Source organism: Aegilops tauschii, chromosome 6 (assembly GCF_002575655.3).
Source record: "Aegilops tauschii subsp. strangulata cultivar AL8/78 chromosome 6, Aet v6.0, whole genome shotgun sequence".
In the NCBI taxonomy this organism is placed as follows: domain Eukaryota; kingdom Viridiplantae; phylum Streptophyta; class Magnoliopsida; order Poales; family Poaceae; genus Aegilops; species Aegilops tauschii.
The window spans coordinates 471,439,033-471,463,941 of NC_053040.3; the positions used below are offsets into that span (position 1 = coordinate 471,439,033).

Here is a 24,909-nt window from a genome sequence, read left to right on the forward strand (position 1 = left end):
ATAACATACGTCCCATCGATGATGGAAGTATGGCCCTTATGTTATTCATAATACTTAACAACAATTGTTGTTTTTATGAACAACTCTTTTGCAACAAACATTGTGCAATGGGCTAGAGTGTATGAAACTCTAAAATGAATTATGAAAGTAAACCCAGAGGTATTGTATTATTATCAATATTCATAACACACATCTCATTCATAATGAAAGTATGGCGCTTGTGTTATTCATAACATCGAACATAAAAAGTTCTCTTATGAACAACCTTCTTGCAAGATGCCTTATGCAATGGGATAGAGTTTGTAAAACTCTAAATGAATTATGAAAATAAATACAGACGGCAATACACCGATGGAAGGTATAGTAACATTTACTATGTTCCCTGTGTATACCTTAACCTCATTTCTAGCTAGTCTTTCAAGCCATAGTAGTTCTTACATCGAGTTGCAACAGAATGCAATCGAGCGGGCATTTTTGTGATGAACTCACAATACCCAAGAATTAGTGATTAACATGTTTAACCATAATTCATAAGAACTATATCTTTGACCAGCCTTCTATACATCAAAAACTTGTATGACATTCATACATGAGCTGGATATTCCAGTCTTCTTTCCTTTTGCCTTTATACTTCTAGCTGTTTAACTTTTAGTATTTCTCCTACTCTCAGAAGAAGCACCCAACTTAAGAGTGGCATTAGCCCCGGACTTCCTAGGCGTGTAAGTCATACTAACACCCTTTGGACACTTCATTTCTCTTTAAGTTGTTGTTTTATTCACCTTTCATTATATGACAGGCGTTCTTCTGGATCCCTTTCCCAACAGTCAAATGCATAGTAAACACTTTTACTAATACTTGCAAACAAACATTGCTTTGTTTGTATCTGAAAATAATTTTCAGTTCCATGAATATCATATAACTATCCCAACTTTCGAAGTTTGGGTTTCATGGAAGCAAACATACTGCACTTGACAGAAACGGAATTATAGCTTTTGGATCGAAGGACGAGAGTCACATGATCCATAGCATTAGCGGGAGGATACGGAAAGCATGCGATAGGACAAAGTCCTTCTCGGCACTTTTGAGGACAATCCTCATATTACGTTACCAATCGTAAAGTTTTAACCAGATATTTAACAGCTATTCAATTTTAATAGGGAAGGTGGAAACGCGAGCCATTATTCTACAACTATTTTGCAAGAAACACTTAGACAGTGTTCATAATTAATTGCACTGAGAATTAAACATGTTAATTCAACAGTGCGCTCCCACTCAATTCAATATCTCTCAAAATTGATTGTGAGTGATACAAGACCCACATTTCAATTGTTCGCCATTGGTGTAACACCACTGATGACGAAAAATTTCAACCGGTAGGCCAACTTGCCAATCACATCTCTATGTGACTCTTGTTCATCTTTCGATGCGTGTGTTCCGAGCTCATGACGGTCATGCCTGAACGTCAAGACAACCAAGTGATCTCGCTGCGAGGTCTCAACTCACCCGCCTCACACTTCTCTAATCATTCGTACCCGTGTGACACGGCGCACCCCGAAAAGATAGGTGCCGTGACGGTGCTACACTTGGGAGAACACTAACTACTTGGTATTTTAAGTGAGAGATCACCCTAATAAAAGCGACTACCGCGCAATCAAGAAGGGTGCATCATAAGGGATAAACATCTCAGGCAATTCATAATAGCATGATATGGTATAGCCCTTTCTGACGGAGAAGTCTTTCATTTCTTCGTCTTCGGCATTCGCGTCGGTGTTCACCTTCGCGAAGATTGCCACCACCTTGTCGATGCACCAGATAATATTGCTATCTCCATAGCGTATAAAATTAATGCATTACTTAAGGTTGACACGCAGGTCATTAAAGTGCAATCATATGGCTCCAGCCATCATGCCGAACCATGACACGCAGGTCATGTTAATCAAATTACATCATATAGTCATATCATACATAATCGAATTAGTATGAGCACTGCGATACCACATCACATGCACATCCTGCAAAACCAAGTTAGACACCTCTAATCGGTTTATGCAAAATTTTATTTTACGTGGCTTCTAAGGTTTTGACTTAAACCGCAGCTACCAACGTTTTATCATCAAGTATGATTATTCAAGTTGCTAGATTAACATCTCGGGGTGTATGAAACACGAGATAATTAAATCTCGAGCCCATACTAAACTTTGTCATACGCATGACCCCCGTGCAGATAATATCTGCAATGCCCTTTCATCTGTGAATTTCATCTTTATTTTGACTACGGCAGAACCCAAAGAACTGATAGCACTTCCATGATCAATCAGGATCACGGATTGCCGGAACTTTGTCAAATTCCACCATGCTGTCTCGAGATTGAGCAAACGCAAATTCTAGGGAAGCAACAAGAACCTCGGGTAACAGATTTCATCTGTCACCCGCATAAATAATTTTCAGCAATAGATCTCATCTACTACCTAATTATATTATGCAATACCCATACATCTCCATGTATTCTAGATCGAAACCTACATCTACGCATAGCACGGCTCTAGATGCCACTGAAGGGGAACGCGACAGAAAACAAAAAATTTCCGACCTACGCACCAGCCCAGGACCACTATGGAGACTGCATACATGGTTTGATCTTTTTCGTTACCGACTCGTAGCGCAGCGGGAAGTAGAGTCGATGACAATCGGCGGTGCAGATCCCCGCAGCTAGGATTTACAACCTCCCAACCGCGAGGATGTATACCCTCATCTGCTCCTCAGACAGCCCTCCGGGAGCCGGTCGAACAATCCCCCGGACGGTGTCGCGGACAGCCCTTCGGGAGGACCTTCGAAACTCGAACGGTCACTCGGACAGCCCTTCGGGAGGACCTTCGAAACTCGGACGGTCACACGGACAGCCCTTCGGGAGGCACTCACGAACTAAGACCGAAACTACGATCTCTCTATAGAGGTGCACACATACGGTGTCATCTATCCGGCAGGGCTTCTCCGTCCAGAACTAGTTCCTGCCGGAACCCAGACAGCCTTACGGCTCTACGAAACTCTTTTCGTGGGAGGGAGAGAAGAAGCCAGATAATGCATGGCATGTGTATGAGAGCAAGGTATGAGTGTGGAGGGCTGCCTCTCCACCTCTATTTATAGGAAATCCCAAGGGGGTAGGGTAGTTTCACAAAAAACCCAAAATGCACATGAATGAAGTCCTTCCACAAGGACCTAGGAGTGAAACCAAGGAACAAGAGGGTCCCCAAGGGGGGATACCCCATGTGGCCGGCCACACCCCATGAGGGGCCCAAAAAATGGCTCCTATGCATCCATGTCATCCCCAAGATCTTTTGAAGCAAAGCCCCAAAAGGTGGCTTTCCATAAAGTAACCATAAAGCTGATTTTCACTATTCACGACGACATTTTTCAGCGTCTGATCGAACTGAAAATATTTATGTGGGCTAAGAACATTTCCAATACCCACTAAAATGATTTTCAACGCGTTCCGAAACAATTCCGGTTTTAGTGATTTTCATCTGCGAAACGCATCTGAAGTGGCTCCGGCAGCTCCGGAACATTTCCGGTTTTTATCTCAGAAAATTCCAAAAAGCTTCCAGAATGATTCTGGCATCCTCCAAGAATTATCAGGCAAGTGCCGAAACCAATTTGACTTAATGGTGTATTCCGAAACAACTTTTCGGTATCATCGAAACTTATCCGATGACCTCTCTCAGCGGTACGATTCCGCTGTCCGAAACTTTTCGGTGTCCGAAACTTTTTCGGTGATTTTCTCTCAGACTCCCTGTCTAGTATTCAGCAGATAGATGACCCTTAAGCGTGTGACCCTATAGGTTCGGTGAAGTATAGACATGACCCGGAACCCCTTCCGATCAATGATCAACATCGGAGCCGTGGACACCCATATTGACCCCTATACCCACACGAATAAATATTCGAGTGAACCTCCAGTTGCCGTGTGCTATTCCTGTTGCTTCGCGATATGTTACAAATACCCGAGGTGAGACATGTTGGCATTCCCGTGGATCAACAACTTGTCCACTATGCTAGTTACCTCGTTACCGGTATTGTTCTCTTTTCTCGTTATCGTGTTCCGGCATCCCCGTGATCAAATCACAAAGTGTCTGGCCAGACGATGATGGATACCGTAACACCGAGAGGGCCCAGAGATATCTCTCCATCGTCGGAGGAGCAAATCCCAATCTTGAGCTATCAAGTTACTTGACACACTTTTCCATGAACCCGTAAGCCGCCGTAATATCCACCCATTTACGGATGACGTTTAACAAACCCCAAAGTTCATGAAGCAAGCATGAAGAAACTCGATACTCTCATGGTCTAAGGAATCATGCAAACGTTAACCATCTCTGTGTTATGTACCAATAAACTTGTGACGAATGTATCTCATAGCATAACATCAATTCGGGTCGATTCAACACAAATGTCCTTCCTGACATTGTGCCCTCAAAGTTGCTTGGCATAGACATGCCCATGATTGAGAAAACATAATCATCATGCAACACTTGAGCTAGTCTTAGAGGCATGACTAGGAATACATTTTATCGTTTATTATTCCACACGTGCATATGGGTTCTCCCCAGAGCCTTTATGGATATACGGGCTCGGGAACCACAGCAGTTATAGCATGGAACATAAACATAATTATGAACAGGGAGATAATCAATAACATTTATTATTGCCTCTAGGGCATATCTCCTACAGATCAGAAAATTTAGGCTAGAGGAAAAAAGCTAGTGCTAGTTGGAATGTCTGCAATTCTTTGGGCTATTTGGAAATGTCCAAATGATATAATTTTTCAAGATAAATTGATCACTGACTCCATGAAGTTGGTGAAACTAACTTGCAATTGGATTGTGGATTGGACTGTTTTGCAGGGAAAAAAACCAGGACAAAACCTTCTGATGCTGGGGGCAAGGCTAATCGAGCAAGTAGCAAGTGAGGTCTACAGAGCTTCGCAGGGATAGAGAGCGGGAGTTCCTCGTCTGATGAACTGACGATTTCGTTTCCTGAAGATGGCTCGTTTTACCTTTCTTTTGTCTTAGTTTGCCGGAGGTTGCGCCCTCTTATTCAAAATGGTCGCCTGTGACCTTAGAACTTATTTGCAGACTTGCTGGTGTTAGACTGGTTTATCGTTGAAAGATGGTAGTTAATTAGGTGGCGCTGTAGCGAACGAATTCGTGGTGGTTTTGTTAATGAAATCGGAGGGGGTCCCCCCTCCTTTTGCTCAAAAAAACCAAAAAAAAGTCTGGAAGGAAAGAGCCTGTCAATTTTTTCAGGGGCCTGTGTAATAGGCTAACAGTTTTACGGTACAGCTGATCTCTGTTGAGTAGGTCGTTCTACCCGAAATGTCTTGGTACATGCTGCTGGGACATGCTTAATTAGGAACCTTAATAAGCCTAGACTAGTGCTACGTCTTTGTCGATCAGTGATTTGATTAGTTTGAATGTTTGGTGCATCGTTTGCCAAAACCTAGGAATCCTAACGTCAGAGGACAGTTTACATGACTGGGACATGTGGTTTACTTAGCAGAGTGCTGCATGCATCATTATCTCTTTGTTGTTCAATAGGGTAGGAGGTCGAAGAAGCTTATTTCAACGGCACATGCATAAATATCTAAGGAGATAAGCTTAGGGAATCAATCACTAACCTATTTGCTTTGTTTGACTTAGCCCAAAGTGGTATTAGCAGTGGTACTTAACCAGTTATCGCTGTGGAAGACTAGAATGTTCCAGGAGTAATATATACAATCGATGAATGCAACCGGGCACACGCCTACATCTCCTACAGTAATCAATCGCTTTTTCTTAACAGTAATCAATTGCTTGGTCGACTCAAGCTAGGCCATCGGATCATCATCACGATCTGGTGAGTAAACTATGTCAATGCCTTAATCAACCGTAACTTTTTCAGTTTTTTATGAGCGATTAACTCGATGTGCATTAGCTAGGAGCCATGGGTTAGGTTAGATTAGATAGCTTTCCACCTCTGGCCGGCCAACAGCTCGTTGCAGATGGCCATCAATATAATCACGTCCCTTGCAGAGGTTTATTCTTGATTGTAGTTTTTTGTTGGTAGCTTACCAAGCTTGGTGCTTGGTGCAGAAGGCTTATCTACAGCACAAATTCTTTCTAGGAAAATACATCCAAAAACAGGAACGTTGGTGGTGGTTACGTTGGCTATAACTTGTGCTTGTAGTATGTAGACATTGTTGCTTGCAGCCAGTGGCAGAGCTACAGGGTGGTAAGGGTAGGCCACGGCCGACCCTGAAATTTCTCAATAGCCTTTATATCATAGAAAAATAATATAACAACTACAAATAAATAAGTTTTATCAACATTTTCTTTGTTGGCCCCACCCTGGTCCACTGGGCTAGATCTGCCACTGCTTGGTTAGAGGGAATGAATGTTTAAGTGGGAACTAGAATGGTTGTTTTCTTCCATGGGGACCTTGTTAATTTTTGAACTAAGGTGGGGCTTCTGCCGTACTAATTCACATCCTTTTACCAACCAAGGAAACTAGAGTAAAAATATATTTCACATGCTTAATGTCTACACGAGCTCCCTTGTACATATTCCCATTCCCTTCCTTAAAGGTAACCAAACGTGTTGTTACAACTCATGTCTTCATCTCATTTTTTGGTGAAGATCGGGCGTGAATCAATCTCGAGAACCGGTGGGGCAAGGTTATTGGCCACAATGTCAAAGCAAGAGGAAACTGGCGGCGGCATGCTGAACGCCGCTCACCTTCTCATCAGCCGAGAGAGTGAAGGCTTCAGTTGGGCCAAGATCTCTTAACTCCACATTGACCTACCAATTTTTAAGCCCGATAACACATGACATGCGGACCTCATATGTAAGGTTTGCAGTCAATTGACTTGAATCTCAAAACTTGAATAATTAATCATTGATTGCCTCGTGGTTTTCTTACAATAACCTAACATTTGTGGCTTCTTTGGGGGGGGGGGGGGGGGGGGGAGGGGGCGTGGGTTATTTGATATTTACTATTTTTCATGATTGTTTTTATATCAGAATGAATCCAAGTTTCAGCTCACCTAAAATGAAGATAAATGAAAAATATTAATGTACGTGTTGACGGTAAAGATCAATCACGTGTGGCTACAATAATTACCTTGATAAATGATAATTGTTGTTGGTTTGAAAGTTTTAAGTATTGTGATGATCCCCTAAAAAAAAGTATTGTGATGATCAACTACATGACCGAAACAAGCAAATAAACCGTTACTATTTGCAGGACAGAGCCATCTGGACAAGCAAGGTCTTTTTCTTAGTTACGGAGCTAGCGAGGTAACCGTAAAATCTGGCACCTTAGATTACTTACTGTGTAGATGCACCAAACATTGTACAAAAATAAGTAGACAAGGTCTTTTTCTAGAACATACTACTACGTCGCACCCTCTCATGAGTCATGACCCATACTATAATTTAAACTCGTGGCTAGCCCCTGGTCGACCCAGCGTTTACACGGCGTAAAACTCCAGTAAATAATCATGTGCAGTACGGCTGGCGTCTATCACATTATGTACAGCCGGACTTCTCAAACTCCTCTATATGTCCACATGGACGGTTTGGTCAATGTTCGATCACGAAAATATGATCCAGCCGAGCTTCTCGAGCTGGCCCTATATGTCAGGGTTGATCAGTGTCCCTCGTATCCAGACTAAATCTGTGGCGGATATGAGGAAACCTGAACACGCTCGGACGTGTCCACCACGTCTGGTCCTGAACCGACCATAAATTGCATCAATTCTTTCTGACCTTGTTGGATGAGCAATTTGCCTCTCTTTTCTTCTCCCTCGCCCGCTCAGGCACTCCACTTGCTCCGTCGCCACTCTAGCTCCGCCGCCATCCCGACCCCTCAACGCCACCACCGCCGCCACAAACCTCCTCACGGGCTGTCTCGTTGCACTGGACACCGTCGTCGCTCCGGATGCCGACGCGGTACATCCGGCTATTCTTATACAGCACCTTGCCCTCTATGTGTTCGACAAATTGACCGACCAGTTTTTTTGATTCTTATGTAGGAAAATGATAGATTCAAATTGTTTTGAGGAGTGTGGAAACACTGAGCTTGATTGAAATCATGGAGGAAGCTCTCTTTTCAAAAAGAAAAGGGTCTTCCTCGAAATAAGCCCGTCTATTCTGATAATATTATCAAAATAGTTATTCTGATAACACTTCCGCACTGCATGCTCAACGCGAGGGCACTGCACTTTCTTTAGCAAGAGCACTGCATTACAGAGACCAGTGAACTTCGTGTCGGAAAAAACTGCGCGTAGTGTTTTTTCGGTACCGTTTTCGCTCTAATTTTTTAACCGTTTATCGGAACGAGGCGTGTAATATACCGTTGGAAAGCTATGGATTAGGCGCAAATTCGCCATGTTGAACACTTTCCAAGATTTCCCGTGGTTCAAGAGCAGTTTCAAAAACGGTGCGGCCCATAAAGAATGGCAGCGAGCGTTTTTTCACTTTTTTTCTAAACCGCCCGTCGGAATGAAGCAAACGATACACCGTTGGATAGATATCATCGAGGCGCATCTTTTTCATAACTATTGTTTTCTCTAATTCGTTATGGTTTAAGAGCAGTTTCAAATTTACTAAATCGCGGAATTGTGTTTTTTGAAATTTTTGTAATTTTTGGTACTGTTTTCGCTCCAGTTTTTTAACCGTTTGTCGAAACAAGGCATGTAATATACCGTTGAAAAGCTGTGGACGAGGCGCAACTTTCATATGTTGAAATGTTTTTGAGATTCCTTATGGTTTTAAGTTAATTTTGAAAATCGTGCGGCGGCCAACGAGTGGCAGCGGCCGTTTTTCGCGAAATTTTTACAAACCGCTGATCGCAATGATTCAAACGATACGCCGTTGGAAAGATATCGACGAGGCGCAACTTTTTCACGTAGAACACTCTGTAATTCTTTACGGTTTAAGAGGAATTTCAAATTTACCGAAATGCGGACACTCTGTTTTTTGCGACACCTAAATCGACGTGGGTACTTCATCCGACTGAAAACCACACTGCATCGGACGAAAAGCCGCACTGCATCAGACGGGTAAGAGAACTGCATGGTTTCTTTTATTCAAACGTAATTTTTTCAAGGACGAGAAAGTAGAGTGCACTTCACATCGGGTGTAAATGAACCACAACACTAATCAAGAAGTGAACCGCATTACTTTTTTTCACTTTCGTAACAATTTTTTTGCACTTACGAGATGAACAACATCATACGGCCGACCGCACTGCTTCAGAATGAAAACCGCACTGCATCGGACGGGTAAGCGAGCTGCATAATTTCTTTTGTCGGACGTTATTTTTCTTATACGAGTTTTTTATGAACGAGAGTGGACCACGGAGACTAGGGCAAGTGAACCACATCATCTATCGAAGTGAACCGCATCACCATCTTGTTGTTTCACTAAATTTTTCACACTTTCATGTTGGGTGCAAGTGAACACCATCACTCTCAAAAGTGAACCACATCCGAGAACCAAACGTACTGCACGTGTCGATGTAGTCGACTGATTTTTGAGACACACAAATAAATTGCACTTCATACATAGGTGTAATGAGCTGCTACACAAATTGGAGTGAACTACTTTTTCCAATCATCCCACATACAAAAAAATTGAATTCGAGAAAGAAAGTAAACTATCCATGGGGATTTCTTCTCTTTTTCTACAAGCTGAAGCACTAAGGGGCTGCAGTGCACTTCTTTCCTTCTTTTTTCGTTTGTTAGTCTTCTTCTGTATTAAATAATGAAGTCAAAAACATCCTTCATTAATAGTTTTTCTATTTTTGATTACGGGACGCTTCCTGTGCACCCGCGCACTGCACGGGGTCATGCAGCGGACTACGGTGACTCGCAGCAGGACATGGTACACTACCTGAAACTTCACGAGCACAAATGCCTTGATGCAGGCGCGCCCTTGCCGGTGTAGCTCCTGCAATAGAGAAGATTAGGAGTGCCCACCTAAGGATCGCACCGGCGGACGGATTCAAAGAGAGGAGGAGCTTCATGGAAGTGGTGGATAATTACCTATCGTGCCGGGGCGAACTGCAAGTGCGCACGCACCAAACTGCACACAGAGCGCGACCGGAACCAAATGCAGAGTGAAGAAACCGCGCTGCCGTGCCAAGCGAACCGCACAGGGGAGCAGAGGAGTGGTCGAGGAGGCTGTTGGTTGCCGGTGAACTACACGGCATCCCCGTCCGCACTGCATGCCCGGGGAGGCTGGGACCTCGACGGGAGATGGTGATGGGGATGTTGGCAGAGGGATCCCGCAGGAGATGCAGATAGAGCAGGAGGAGTCAAAGTCATCGTCATCCTGCGCGACGGCTACCGATTTTTCATCCGTAGCAGAGGAGGATGGGTGAGGGGGCAGAAGGAGCTCACTTTTTCTGCTGCCGTTGCCGGCGCCCACAGCGACAGATTCGTTGCGGCGACAACAATGGGAGACGAGATCGAGGGAGGTCGCCGTCAGCCCTGCTCATCGACGACGCCGGGGCGACCTCCATGGGAGGAGGCGGCAAGGGTGGGTTGCCGCGGCGGGGGAGGCCGCCGTGGGCTAGCAGGGGATGCAAAGGGAGACCGATCCAGCAGCAGGGCAGTCGCCGGACGACGTTGGGGACCAGCAGCGCTCGGATCTGTGGATTGGGCGGCGCGGCGGGGCCGGAGGCGTGTGGGGGAGGGGTGTGGTGGCGACCGCGGGGGAGGCTGGTGGCACGGGGGGAGGTGGTGGCGCAGCTACGCAAGAGAGGTGGCGGTTGGGGCGGCGGGTGGCACGGCGCGACGGCGAAGGAGGTGCGGAGTGCCGCCGGGTGGGACTACTGTGGTGGCTGGATCCGACGTCGCAGTAGCAAGTGAGGGCGGCCGGGGAGTCCCTGGGTGGCGCGAGGCCGGAGTTGAGGGGGAGGGCCGCGCCGGCGAAGGTGGGGCGGTTGGGCAGAGCACCGGCGGTGGTAGTTGGCCGGCCTGGGGGCGCTGCGGTTGGTTGGTCGATCGGGGGCTAGGGCGTGGGAGGAATAAGGTGGAGGGGATCGGGGGAGGAGTGGGGGAAGGTGGGATGGGTTTCCCTTTTTGAGTGCGGTTCGGTTTGCGTGGGTTAGTCGGGGTGTTATCAGAATAAGGCAGAAGTGTTATTAGAATAAGGTCTTAAGGGGTGTTATCAGAATAAGGCAGAAGTGTTATTAGAATAAGGTCTTAAGGGGTGTTATTAGAATAGACCCACCCTATATATATATATATATATAGCAACAATCGAACAAACGGTCAAACAATACAAGATAGTGAGGTAGTCCTCATGCAACGTTGATCCTAGGATTATCGGATCACGCAGGACATAGGCTACTAAGCTACATAAAGAGAACACACGCCACGCTACGCCGAGTCATGCCAGCTGACCTTGCTTCCAGGCCACACTCGTACTTTGAGGCTATTTTTGCGCCATCCCATGAAGATCCCTCGGCTCATCCTTCGGAGTGTGGCATCTTCCCTTGTGCTCCTGTTGAGTAGGATCTCCTTGCTGCTATGCTCTCGGTGGGGCCGGTGGGCATCGATCCGCGGCATAGTGATCCTATGCTTGATGAAGCATTGGCGCCCTCTCTTTAGGTTTTGCTTGTCGTCATCGGTCATGTGGGCTACTCTGATTGGGGAGATGATGTGTGGTTGACCCATGGTGCTTCGTCGGTAGGGAGTGAGGAATTCGTCGATCGTATGTGCGTGGAGTCTACGTTCTGGTCGCCCCACCAGGTGGCTGCTCGTCGTCTTCCGCTATGTAGTCCCTTGCATGTCCGATGCTTATTCTAGCCGAGCCACTTGGTTTAAACGCGCCCAACGTTCTGGTTGATCCTATGGTTGAGGTTGCAATGTTGTTGCGAAGGTGACGCGGGCTAAAATAACACTATTATCTCTGGAGGGTTTTCCTAGCAAGGTTACTTCTCCGCTCCCGCAACCTCTGCTTGGGACCCGGTGCCTTCGCACGGAGAGAAGGATGACGGGCGACGGATTGAGCGTCTAGGAAAGAAGAACAAGGTGTGCAACATCCCGATGTCCAAGCGCGCAAAGCGTAGGTTGTTGGAGGCTTTTGGTGAGCTACCGGAGGACATCAAAGCGGAGGCCCCTAAGCACAAGATGCAAGCATACCTGAACATGTATAAAAAGCCACTCTCACCACAAGTGATCGAAACGTTGAGTAGTTTGGTGGGCATCATGGGGAAGTTGAAGTTGGACTTTCAGGATGTTTTCCACATGATAATGTTAGTACATAATGCTTTGAGCCTAACACAAAAGAGTCATTCGATATGGACGAATTCTCTTCGATGAGTGGTGATCAGTTTGGTTGCGCTTGAGCCATGCCTAAGTGCTTTGGGCCTAGGTGCTCCTGTCTCTGACGATGTTCCTTGATGCTGCATTTATCCTGTCCCTAACCCAAGATCTTGTGCCTTTTTCAGGTTTTTTAAATTTATTTTTAATTTTTGGATTTTCATCTAGTTTTTTCTAATTAATCGAGAATCCTAGGTTTTTGGGTCCCGTTTTTTTTTACCAACTGGAACAACTCTCCTCTTTTTAATGTAATAAGATGCATGAACCACCTGCCCTCCTCGCGAGGTTTCTCCAAAAAATAGCACCACCTATTTTCCAACACCATCTTCTTGTGCAATTAAGACTTTGGAGGGGGAATCCCAACCGCTACGCCCTCCCTCAAGCGAACAGTAAAATAATAGCACTGCTCTGAAATAACAGTAAAATGGCACGGTTAAAATTAATATACTACTTAGAATATCACGAGCAGGACGAACAAAAATCCTCAGTCCATCAGTTGAGCGCGCCATGAAAATTCAACATAAATTTCTTTAGAATCGAGGGATTCTCTCGCGAGCTGCTAATTGTTGCTGGCCTGATCAAAGTAATATTTCACTCCCTCCGTCTTAAAATAAGTGTCACAACCTTAGTATAATTTTGAACTAACTCTAGTACAATGTTTAGACATTTATTTGGGACGGAGGGAGTACTTCACAAGCAGGGAAAGAAAAAGAAAAACCTCGGTTCATCAGTTGCGCGCGTCATGAAGTTCCACAGAGATCTCGTCGGAATCGGAGGATTTCTCCCGTGCTGCAAGTTGCTGGCCTGATCCGGCCGGCTGGGGGCACGCACGGGTGCCGCGTGACGGGCGCAACCGACGGCGAGACGCCACTCATGTCTTGCGGAGCTTATCTGAAACCGAAACAGGGGCGAGACACACCCACACTCCAGAAACAGAAAGAGAAACAGAGGCAGAAAGTGGTTGCGGCAAATCATTGTACTAAGCCTCCCGTCACCCACACTCAATGGATGGATAAGCCTCCCGTCAACAGATCAGATCGGATGCATGTATGCGTGTCTGCAATTTGTCACTCATTGTATTGATGTACTTCCTCTGTAAAAAAATATAAAAGCGTTTAGATCACTAATTTAGTATTCTAAACACTCTTATATTAATTTCCGGTGGGAGTATATCCAGAACCAAAATCAAGGGCTATACACTGCCGGCAGAGAGGACGAGAGCTCACTCTATGTACAAGTGGAGCAGAGACGACGAAGACGAACTCACTATGTGCAGTATCTACTGGTTAGCTAATTGACCAGCCCGGAATCGAATTGGGTCTTAAAACACCAATCTTCTGGGCCGGCCTAATCCCCACCGATCTTCCTTCTATACATCGAACGGGATTATTCGGGGAACTTCTTTCCTATGACAGTATGTTCAGTATATACGTATCTCGCTGCTATGGCATGTCGACGATGTTGTTGTTTTTACTGGTTGCTGCGGCCGGCCATGGAGGCGGCGGAGAGCCGGCTGGGCCCGGCGTGGAACCGCTCCACCACTCGCTTCCGGTGCTGCACCTGCTGCACCGCGGGGGACGGCACGAGCGCCTTGCGTGCCCAGTGCCCGCTTCCCATGGGAACGCGCCGCGCCAGCCCGCTGTCCGGGCGCTTAGAGCAGCCGCTGCCGCTGGGGACGAGCTGCGCGAACGGGCTCGCCGTGCGCTTGCTGCAGCTGCCGGCGGCCGGGGCCTCCTGCTTGCGCTCCTTGTGGAGGCTGCAGCGGAACGAGCCCGGGTGGTTCGTCGGGGAGCACATGCAGGACCGACGGATCTTGTGGGCGGCGGTTGGGGATGATGGGGGAGACGAGACGCTGAAGGACTTGACCGGCGAGCCGCCGGCGGAGAGCTTGACACGGGAGAGCGAGGCGGATTGGTAGTTGGGAAAGGGGCTCAGAAGGACGGGGCCGCTGGGCCGAGATGCAGCCGCCGTCGACATGATGAGAGATTAGAGAGGTGGACTCCGGCGGTGGCTTTGCTGCCGGTTTGGGTAACCAGAGATGGTAGCCGGTTGGCCGCATTTTATAGGCCGGGGAAGGGATCGCGAGAAAGAGGGGCGGTTTGGTAAATTCTGGCCGGCGTTAAGAACCTGGAGTCTGGCTGAGTTAATTAAGGAAACGAAACGCTTGTTAATTAAACTCCAGATGCAGTGGGCAGCACACCGGAATCGGCTTGCGATTCAGCATGTAGGGCGCATGCCAGCTTGATTTGAATACTAATTTCAGCGTCAAAATTCTGGTCAATTTCTTGCATTACAAACCAGTATCTTGCTACTGTTGTTAGTCATGTCAAAGGTGTACGTAGTATATTCCAACGATTTCTGCACCAATGAATCGGAACATATCGTTGTTTCCGTGTGAACCCGACTGATTCGTAAGTTTCCCTTCAGAAAAAGCGTCATACAGGAGGAGCACTTTTTTAGATGCCTGATATTATCGGGAGCACACCGCGCATGTGCCACTTCGGCTGGAATTCGGCAATGCCGACCCAATTCCTCGCCCATGACATGTTGCTGTCAGTAAACCGGTTCCCGCACACTGAGAGGACGGTCCCAGAAAAAAGGAACTCATCTCCGAACGTTCAGAGCGAGGCAGGTGATGGTCAAGCTGGCACGAGCATGTCCTGACCGACGTGACGCGCCAGCAGCCCGCAGCGACCCAACGGACCACAGCCGCCGGCCGTGGGTACACCTCCGCCTTGCTTGAAACCCGGCTGACCTCTGAACGTTCGACACAGCATAGCATCGGCATCAGTAGCCGTAATGGCTGCCCATGTAGATATGTTTGTGGAGTCCGCGGGAAGCAAGGAATCATGGAGTGGAGCCGGCGATGGTGGCGCCATGCCACGATAAAATGCCATGACCTGATCGCTGTTGCTGCTACCGCGGTGCATCTGCCTTTCCTCCGATTCTGGTCGACCGGGCGGTCGAAAGGTGGCCGCCTCTTTCCCTGCCCACCCGTTTCTCATTCTCTTTCCCTTCCTGTCTTCGCTCTTCGTTTTGTTTGTTTTACTGTGAAGGCAGGATGTCCAGAGATTATGATCGACAAGCTGCTGCCCTTGGTACCTGCGTCGGTTAATGGACAAACTAATCCTCGAAAAGTTAATTACTCGGGGTTAATTACAGCCGTGCGTTGCCGCAGGCACCCTAGCCACATGCACGCAGGCGCGTAAATCAATTGGTGTTGCGCTAATTTGCAAGATGGAACGAACGAACCAATGGGGTCAGGATAACGCGCGCGGAGACACGTCTAGACCACGCGCGTGGATGGCGGCAAGTACCCAGCCAGCACAAAGAAGGGCCAGCAATGCCACCATGCTTCTAACATGTTGGGAAATTTGGCAAGAGCGGAACCGGTGTGTGTTTAAAGGAAAGACACCTTCTATGCAAGACCTCACTAAGGCGATTGAGCATTCCATTGAACTTTGGCGGCAAGCAGGAGCAGTCCATTTAGACAGGCCTTTTTGGGATCCACCGTGAAAATTAGAACATGAGTTTTTCAAGGTTTACAGTGTTGGAACCAAAACTGGTCCTAGGACCCTCACCCCACTCTTTGTATTTTTTTTCCATTGCTTTCTGCTTATGAAATGGAAACGCCAGCAGCATGCTGGATCTTAAAAAAAGAAAAAGAAAAAGACCACGCGCGCGGATGGCGGCAAGCACCCAATCAGCACAAAGAAGGGCCTGCAATGCCACCATGCTCTTAACATGCTGGGAAATTTGGCAAGAGTGGAACCGGTGTGTGTTTAGAGGAAAGACACCTTCTGTGCAAGACCTCACCAAGGCCATTGAGCATTCCATTGAGCATTGGCGGCAAGCAGGAGCAGTCCATTTAGACAGACCCTTTTGGGATCCACCGTGAAAATTAGAACATGAGTTTTTCAAGGTTTACAGTGTTGTAACCAAAACTTGTCCTAGGACCCTCACCCCAGCCTTTGTATTTTTCCTATTGCTTTGTGCTTATGAAATGGAAACGCCAGCAGCATGCTGGATCTTACAAAAAGAAAAAGAAAAAGACCACGCGCGCGGATGGCGGCAAGCACCAAGCCAGCACAAAGAAGGGCCAGCAATGCCACCATGCTCCTAACATATGCTGGGAAATTTGGCAAGAGCGGAACCGGTGTGTGTTTAGAGGAAAGACACCTTCTGTGCAAGACCTCACCAAGGCCATTGAGCATTCCATTGAGCTTTGGCGGCAAGCAGGAGCAGTCCATTTAGAGAGACCCTTTTGGGATCCACTGTGAATATTAGAACATGAGTTTTTCAAGGTTTACAGTGTTGTAACCAAAACTTGTCCTAGGACCCTCACCCCACCCTTAGTATTTTTCCTATTGCTTTGTGCTTATGAAATGGAAACGCCAGCAACATGCTGGATCTTACAAGAAGAAAAAGAAAAAGACCACGCGCGCGGATGGCGGCAAGCACCCAGCCAGCACAAAGAAGGGCCATCAATGCAACCATGCTCCTAACATATGCTGGGAAATTTGGCAAGAGCGGAACCGGTGTGTGTTTAAAGGAAAGACACCTTCTGTGCAAGACCTCACTAAGGCGATTGAGCATTCCATTGAGCTTTGGCGGCAAGCAGGAACAATCCATTTAGACAGACCCTTTTGGGATCCACCGTGAAAATTAGAACATGAGTTTTTCAAGGTTTACAGTGTTGTAACCAAAACTGGTCCTAGGACCCTCACCCCACCCTTTGTATTTTTTTCCATTGCTTTCTGCTTATGAAATGGAAATGCCAACAGCATGCTGGATCTTAAAAAAAGAAAAAGAAAAAGACCACGCGCACGGATGGCGGCAAGCACCCAGCCAGCACAAAGAAGGGCCAGCAAAGCCACCATGCTCTTAACATGCTAGGAAATTTGGCAAGAGCGGAACCGGTGTGTGTTTAGAGGAAACACACCTTCTGTGCAAGACCTCACCAAGGCCATTGAGCATTCCATTAAGCTTTGGCGGCAAGCAGGAGCAGTCCATTTAGAGAGACCCTTTTGGGATCCACCGTGAAAATTAGAATATGAGTTTTTCAAGGTTTACAGTGTTGTAACCAAAACTTGTCCTACGACCCTCACCCCACCCTTTATATTTTTCCTATTGCTTTCTGCTTATGAAATGGAAACGCCAGCAGCATGCTGGATCTTACAAAAAGAAAAAGAAAAAGACCACGCGCGCGGATGGCGGCAAGCACCCAGCCAGCACAAAGAAGGGCCAGCAATGCCACCATGCTCCTAACATATGCTGGGAAATTTGGCAAGAGCGGAACCGGTGTGTGTTCAGAGGAAAGACACCTTCTGTGCAAGACCTAACCAAGGCCATTGAGCATTCCATTGAGCTTTGGCGGCAACCAGGAGCAGTCCATTTAGAGAGACCCATTTGGGATCCACCGTGAAAATTAGAACATGAGTTTTTCAAGGTTTACAGTGTTGTAACCAAAACTTGTCCTAGGACCCTCACCCCACCCTTTGTATTTTTCCTATTGCTGTCTGCTTATGAAATGGAAACGCCAGCAACATGCTGGATCTTACAAAAAGAAAAAGAAAAAGATCACGCGCGCGGATGGCGGCAAGTACCCAGCCAGCACAAAGAAGGGCCAGCAATGCCACCATGCTTCTAACATGTTGGGAAATTTGGCAAGAGCGGAACCAGTGTGTGTTTAGAGGAAGGACACCTTCTGTGCAAGACCTCACTAAGGCGATTGAGCATTCCATTGAACTTTGGCGGCAAGCAGGAGCAGTCCATTTAGACAGACCCTTTTGGGATCCACCGTGAAAATTAGAACATGAGTTTTTCAAGGTTTACAGTGTTGTAACCAAAACTGGTCCTAGGACCCTCACCCCACTCTTTGTATTTTTTTCCATTGCTTTCTGCTTATGAAATGGAAACACCAGCAGCATGCTGGATCTTAAAAAAAGAAAAAGAAAAAGACCACGCGCGCGGATGGCGGCAAACACCCAGTCAGCACAAAGAAGGGCCAGCAATGCCACCATGCTCTTAATATGCTGGGAAATTTGGCAAGAGCGGAACCGGTGTGTGTTTAGAGGAAAAACACCTTCTATGCAAGACCTCACCAAGGCCATTAAGCATTCCATTGAGCTTTGGCGGCAAGCAGGAGCAGTCCATTTAGAGAGACCCTTTTGGGATCCACCGTGAAAATTAGAACATGAGTTTTTCAAGGTTTACAGTGTTGTAACCAAAACTTGTCCTAGGACCCTCACCCCACTCTTTGTATTTTTCCTATTGCTTTCTGCTTATGAAATGGAAACGCCAGCAGCATGCTGGATCTTACAAAAAAGAAAAAGAAAAAGACCACGCGCGCGGATGGCGGCAAGCACCCAGCCAGCACAAAGAAGGGCCAGCAATGCCACCATGCTCCTAACATATGCTAGAAAATTTTGCAAGAGCGGAACCGGTGTGTGTTTAGAGGAAAGACACCTTCTGTGCAAGACCTCACCAAGGCCATTGAGCATTCCATTGAGCTTTGGCGGCAAGCAGGAGCAGTCCATTTAGAGAGACCCTTTTGGGATCCACCGTGAAAACTAGAACATGAGTTTTTCAAGGTTTACAGTGTTGTAACCAAAACTTGTCCTAGGACCCTCACCCCACCCTTTGTATTTTTCCTATTGCTGTCTGCTTATGATATGGAAACGCCAGCAGGATGCTGGATCTTATAAAAAGAAAAAGAAGAAGACCACACGCGCGGATGGCGGCAAGCACCCAGCCAGCACAAAGAAGGGCCAGCAATGCCACCATGCTCCTAACATATGCTGGAAAATTTTGCTAGAGCGGAACCGGTGTGTGTTCAGAGGAAAGACACCTTCTGTGCAAAACCTCACCAAGGCCATTGAGCATTCCATTGAGCTTTGGCGGCAAGCAGGAGCAGTCCATTTAGAGAGACCCTTTTAGGATCCATCGTGAAAACTAGAACATGAGTTTTTCAAGGTTTACAGTGTTGTAACCAAAACTTGTCCTAGGACCCTCACCCCACCCTTTGTATTTTTCCTATTGCTGTCTGCTTATGAAATGGAAACGCCAGCAACATGCTGGATCTTACAAAAAGAAAAAGAAAAAGACCACGCGCGCGGATGGTGGCAAGTACCTAGCCAGCACAAAGAAGGGCCAGCAATGCCACCATGCTTCTAACATGTTGCGAAATTTGGCAAGAGCGGAACCGGTGTGTGTTTAGAGGAAAGACACCTTCTGTGCAAGACCTCACTAAGGCGATTGACCATTCCATTGAAATTTGGCGGCAAGCAGGAGCAGTCCATTTAGACAGACCCTTTTGGGATCCACCGTGAAAATTAGAACATGAGTTTTTCAAGGTTTACAGTGTTGTAACCAAAACTGGTCCTAGGACCCTCACCCCACTCTTTGTATTTTTTTCCATTGCTTCCTGCTTATGAAATGGAAACGCAAGTAGCATCCTGGATCTTAAAAAAAGCAAAAGAAAAAGACGACGCGCGCGAATGGCGGCAAGCACCCAGTCAGCACAAAGAAGGGCCAGCAATGCCACCATGCTCTTAACATGCTGGGAAATTTGGTAAGAGCGGAACCGGTGTGTGTTTAGAGGAAAGACACCTTCTGTGCAAGACCTCACCAAGGCCATTGAGCATTCCATTGAGCTTTGGCGGCAAGCAGGAGCAGTCCATTTAGAGAGACCCTTTTGGGATCCACCGTGAAAATTAGAACATGAGTTTTTCAAGGTTTACAGTGTTGTAACCAAAACTTGTCCTAGGACCCTCACCCCACCCTTTGTATTTTTCCTATTGCTTTCTGCTTGTGCAATGGAAACGCCAGCAACATGCTGGATCTTACAAAAAGAAAAAGAAAAAGACCACGCGCGCGGATGGCGGCAAGCACCCAGCCAGCACAAAGAAGGGCCAGCAATGCCACCATGCTCCTAACATATGCTGGGAAATTTGGCAAGAGCGGAACCGGTGTGTGTTTAGAGGAAAGACACCTTCTGTGCAAGACCTCACTAAGGCGATTGAGCATTCCATGGAAATTTGGCGGCAAGCAGGAGCAGTCCATTTAGACAGACCCTTTTGGGATCCACCGTGAAAACTAGAACATGAGTTTTTCAAGGTTTACAGTGTTGTAACCAAAACTGGTCATAGGACCCTCACCCCACCCTTTGTATTTTTTTCCATTGCTTTCTGCTTATGAAATGGAAACGCCAGCAGCATGCTGGATCTTAGAAAAAAGAAAAAGAAAAAGACCACGCGCGCGGATGGCGGCAAGCACCCAGTCAGCACAAAGAAGGGCCAGCAATGCCACCATGCTCCTAACATATGCTGGGAAACTTGGCAAGAGCGGAACCGGTGTGTGTTTAGAGGAAAGACACCTTCTGTGCAAGACCTCACCAAGGCCATTGAGCATTCCATTGAGCTTTGGCGGCAAGCAGGAGCAGTCCATTTAGAGAGACCCTTTTGGGATCCACCGTGAAAATTAGAACATGAGTTTTTCAAGGTTTACAGTGTTGTAACCAAAACTTGTCCTAGGACCCTCACCCCACCCTTTGTATTTTTCCTATTGCTTTCTGCTTGTGCAATGGAAACGCCAGCAACATGCTGGATCTTACAAAAAGAAAAAGAAAAAGACCACGCGCGCGGATGGCGGCAAGCACCCAGCCAGCACAAAGAAGGGCCAGCAATGCCACCATGCTCCTAACATATGCTGGGAAATTTGGCAAGAGCGGAACCGGTGTGTGTTTAGAGGAAAGACACCTTCTGTGCAAGACCTCACTAAGGCGATTGAGCATTCCATGGAAATTTGGCGGCAAGCAGGAGCAGTCCATTTAGACAGACCCTTTTGGGATCCACCGTGAAAACTAGAACATGAGTTTTTCAAGGTTTACAGTGTTGTAACCAAAACTGGTCATAGGACCCTCACCCCACCCTTTGTATTTTTTTCCATTGCTTTCTGCTTATGAAATGGAAACGCCAGCAGCATGCTGGATCTTAAAAAAAGAAAAAGAAAAAGACCACGCGCGCGGATGGCGGCAAGCACCCAGTCAGCACAAAGAAGGGCCAGCAATGCCACCATGCTCCTAACATATGCTGGGAAATTTGGCAAGAGCGGAACCGGTGTGTGTTTAGAGGAAAGACACCTTCTGTGCAAGACCTCACCAAGGCCATTGAGCATTCCATTGAGCTTTGGCGGCAAGCAGGAGCAGTCCATTTAGAGAGACCCTTTTGGGATCCACCGTGAAAATTAGAACATGAGTTTTTCAAGGTTTACAGTGTTGTAACCAAAACTTGTCCTAGGACCCTCACCCCACCCTTTGTATTTTTCCTATTGCTTTCTGCTTGTGAAATGGAAACGCCAGCAGCATGCTGGATCTTACAAAAAGAAAAAGAAAAAGACCACGCGCGCGGATGGCGGCAAGCACCCAGCCAGCACAAAGAAGGGCCAGCAATGCCACCATGCTCCTAACATATGCTGGGAAATTTGGCAAGAGCGGAACCGGTGTGTGTTTAGAGGAAAGAAACCTTCTGTGCAAGACCTCACTAAGGCGATTGAGCATTCCATTGAACTTTGGCGGCAAGCAGGAGCAGTCCATTTAGACAGACCCTTTTGGGATCCAGCGTGAAAACTAGAACATGAGTTTTTCAAGGTTTACAGTGTTGTAACCAAAACTGGTCATAGGACCCTCACCCCACCCTTTGTATTTTTTTCCATTGCTTTCTGCTTATGAAATGGAAACGCCAGCAGCATGCTGGATCTTAAAAAAAGAAAAAGAAAAAGACCACGCGCGCGGATGGTGGCAAGCACCCAGTCAGCACAAAGAAGGGCCAGCAATGCCACCATGCTCCTAACATATGCTGGGAAATTTGGCAAGAGCGGAACCGGTGTGTGTTTAGAGGAAAGACACCTTCTGTGCAAGACCTCACCAAGGCCATTGAGCATTCCATTGAGCTTTGGCGGCAAGCAGGAGCAGTCCATTTAGAGAGACCCTTTTGGGATCCACCGTGAAAATTAGAACATGAGTTTTTCGTGGTTTACAGTGTTGTAACCAAAACTTGTCCTAGGACCCTCACCCCACCCTTTGTATTTTTCCTATTGCTTTCTGCTTGTGCAATGGAAACGCCAGCAACATGTTGGATCTTACAAAAAGAAAAAGAAAAAGACCACGCGCGCGGATGGCGGCAAGCACCCAACCAGCACAAAGAAGGGCCAGCAATGCCACCATGCTCCTAACATATGCTGGGAAATTTGGCAAGAGCGGAACCGGTGTGTGTTTAGAGGAAAGACACCTTCTGTGCAAGACCTCACTAAGGCGATAGAGCATTCCATGGAAATTTGGCGGCAAGCAGGAGCAGTCCATTTAGACAGACCCTTTTGGGATCCACCGTGAAAACTAGAACATGAGTTTTTCAAGGTTTACAGTGTTGTAACCAAAACTGGTCATAGGACCCTCACCCCACCCTTTGTATTTTTTTCCATTGCTTTCTGCTTATGAAATGGAAACGCCAGCAGCATGCTGGATCTTAGAAAAAAGAAAAAGAAAAAGACCACGCGCGCGGATGGCGGCAAGCACCCAGTCAGCACAAAGAAGGGCCAGCAATGCCACCATGCTCCTAACATATGCTGGGAAATTTGGCAAGAGCGGAACCGGTGTGTGTTTAGAGGAAAGACACCTTCTGTGCAAGACCTCACCAAGGCCATTGAGCATTCCATTGAGCTTTGGCGGCAAGCAGGAGCAGTCCATTTAGAGAGACCCTTTTGGGATCCACCGTGAAAATTAGAACATGAGTTTTTCAAGGTTTACAGTGTTGTAACCAAAACTTGTCCTAGGACCCTCACCCCACCCTTTGAATTTTTCCTATTTCTTTCTGCTTATGAAATGGAAACGCCAGCAGCATGCTGGATCTTACAAAAAGAAAAAGAAAAAGACCACGCGCGCGGATGGCGGCAAGCACCCAGCCAGCAGAAAGAAGGGCCAGCAATGCCACCATGCTCCTAACATATGCTGGGAAATTTGGCAAGAGCGGAACCGGTGTGTGTTCAGAGGAAAGACACGTTCTATGCAAGACCTCACCAAGGCCATTGAGCATTCAATTGAGATTTGGCGGCAAGCAGGAGCAGTCAATTTAGAGAGACCCTTTTGGGATCCACCGTGAAAATTAGAACATGAGTTTTTCAAGGTTTACAGTGTTGTAACCAAAACTTGTCCTAGGACCCTCAGCCCACCCTTTGTATTTTTCCTATTGCTTTGTGCTTATGAAATGGAAACGCCAGCAGCATGCTGGATCTTACAAAAAGAAAAATAAAAAGACCACGCGCGCGGATGGCGGCAAGCACCTAGCCAACACAAAGAAGGGCGAGCAATACCACCATGCTCCTAACATATGCTGGGAAATTTGGCAAGAGCGGAACCGATGTGTGTTCAGAGGAAAGATACCTTCTGTGCAAGACCTCACCAAGGCCATTGAGCATTCCATTGAGCTTTGGCGGCAAGCAGGAGCAGTCCATTTAGAGAGACCCTTTTGGGATCCACCGTGAAAATTAGAACATGAGTTTTTCAAGGTTTACAGTGTTGTAACCAAAACTTGTCCTAGGACCCTCACCCCACCCTTTGTATTTTTCCTATTGCTTTCTGCTTGTGAAATGGAAACGCCAGCAGCATGCTGGATCTTACAAAAAGAAAAAGAAAAATACCACGCGCGCGGATGGCGGCAAGCACCCAGCCAGCACAAAGAAGGGCCAGCAATGCCACCATGCTCCTAACATATGCTGGGAAATTTGGCAAGAGCGGAACCGGTGTGTGTTTAGAGGAAAGAAACCTTCTGTGCAAGACCTCACTAAGGCGATTGAGCATTCCATTGAACTTTGGCGGCAAGCAGGAGCAGTCCATTTAGACAGACCCTTTTGGGATCCAGCGTGAAAACTAGAACATGAGTTTTTCAAGGTTTACAGTGTTGTAACCAAAACTGGTTATAGGACCCTCACCCCACCCTTTGTATTTTTTTCCATTGCTTTCTGCTTATGAAATGGAAACGCCAGCAGCATGCTGGATCTTAAAAAAAGAAAAAGAAAAAGACCACGCGCGCGGATGGCGGCAAGCACCCAGTCAGCACAAAGAAGGGCCAGCAATGCCACCATGCTCCTAACATATGCTGGGAAATTTGGCAAGAGCGGAACCGGTGTGTGTTTAGAGGAAAGACACCTTCTGTGCAAGACCTCACCAAGGCCATTGAGCATTCCATTGAGATTTGGCGGCAAGCAGGAGCAGTCCATTTAGAGAGACCCTTTTGGGATCCACCGTGAAAATTAGAACATGAGTTTTTCAAGGTTTACAGTGTTGTAACCAAAACTTGTCCTAGGACCCTCACCCCACCCTTTGTATTTTTCCCATTGCTTTGTGCTTATGAAATGGAAACGCCAGCAGCATGCTGGATCTTACAAAAAGAAAAATAAAAAGACCACGCGCGCGGATGGCGGCAAGCACCTAGCCAGCACAAAGAAGGGCCAGCAATGCCACCGTGCTCCTAACATATGCTGGGAAATTT

At 47.0% G+C, this 24,909-nt stretch overlaps 1 protein-coding gene and 2 long non-coding RNA genes across 3 annotated transcripts in view; all 3 read right to left on the minus strand.

Moving 5' to 3' along the window:
- LOC109773981 (uncharacterized) overlaps positions 1 to 24,909 on the minus strand; it is a 293,742-nt gene that overhangs the window by 49,392 nt on the left and 219,441 nt on the right. The window lies entirely within an intron of this gene.
- On the minus strand, positions 9,537 to 11,074 carry LOC120965968 (uncharacterized). The gene is made up of 2 exons (XR_005758933.3): positions 10,079 to 11,074; positions 9,537 to 9,983 (listed from the first exon to the last, which is right to left on the minus strand). It is a non-coding gene; the product is annotated as an uncharacterized lncRNA (long non-coding RNA).
- On the minus strand, positions 12,947 to 14,409 carry LOC109755530 (uncharacterized). Its single transcript, XM_045230130.2, has 2 exons — positions 13,591 to 14,409; positions 12,947 to 13,457 (listed from the first exon to the last, which is right to left on the minus strand). The coding sequence occupies exon 1, from the start codon at positions 14,339 to 14,341 to the stop codon at positions 13,835 to 13,837; it is 507 nt and encodes a 168-aa protein (XP_045086065.1). The 5' UTR covers positions 14,342 to 14,409; the 3' UTR covers positions 12,947 to 13,457; positions 13,591 to 13,834.

What these genes read in the sequence shown, in the direction of transcription:
- LOC109755530 (XM_045230130.2), bottom strand. Translation starts at nt 14,341, where the DNA reads ATGTCGACGGCGGCTGCATCTCGGCCCAGCGGCCCCGTCCTTCTGAGC.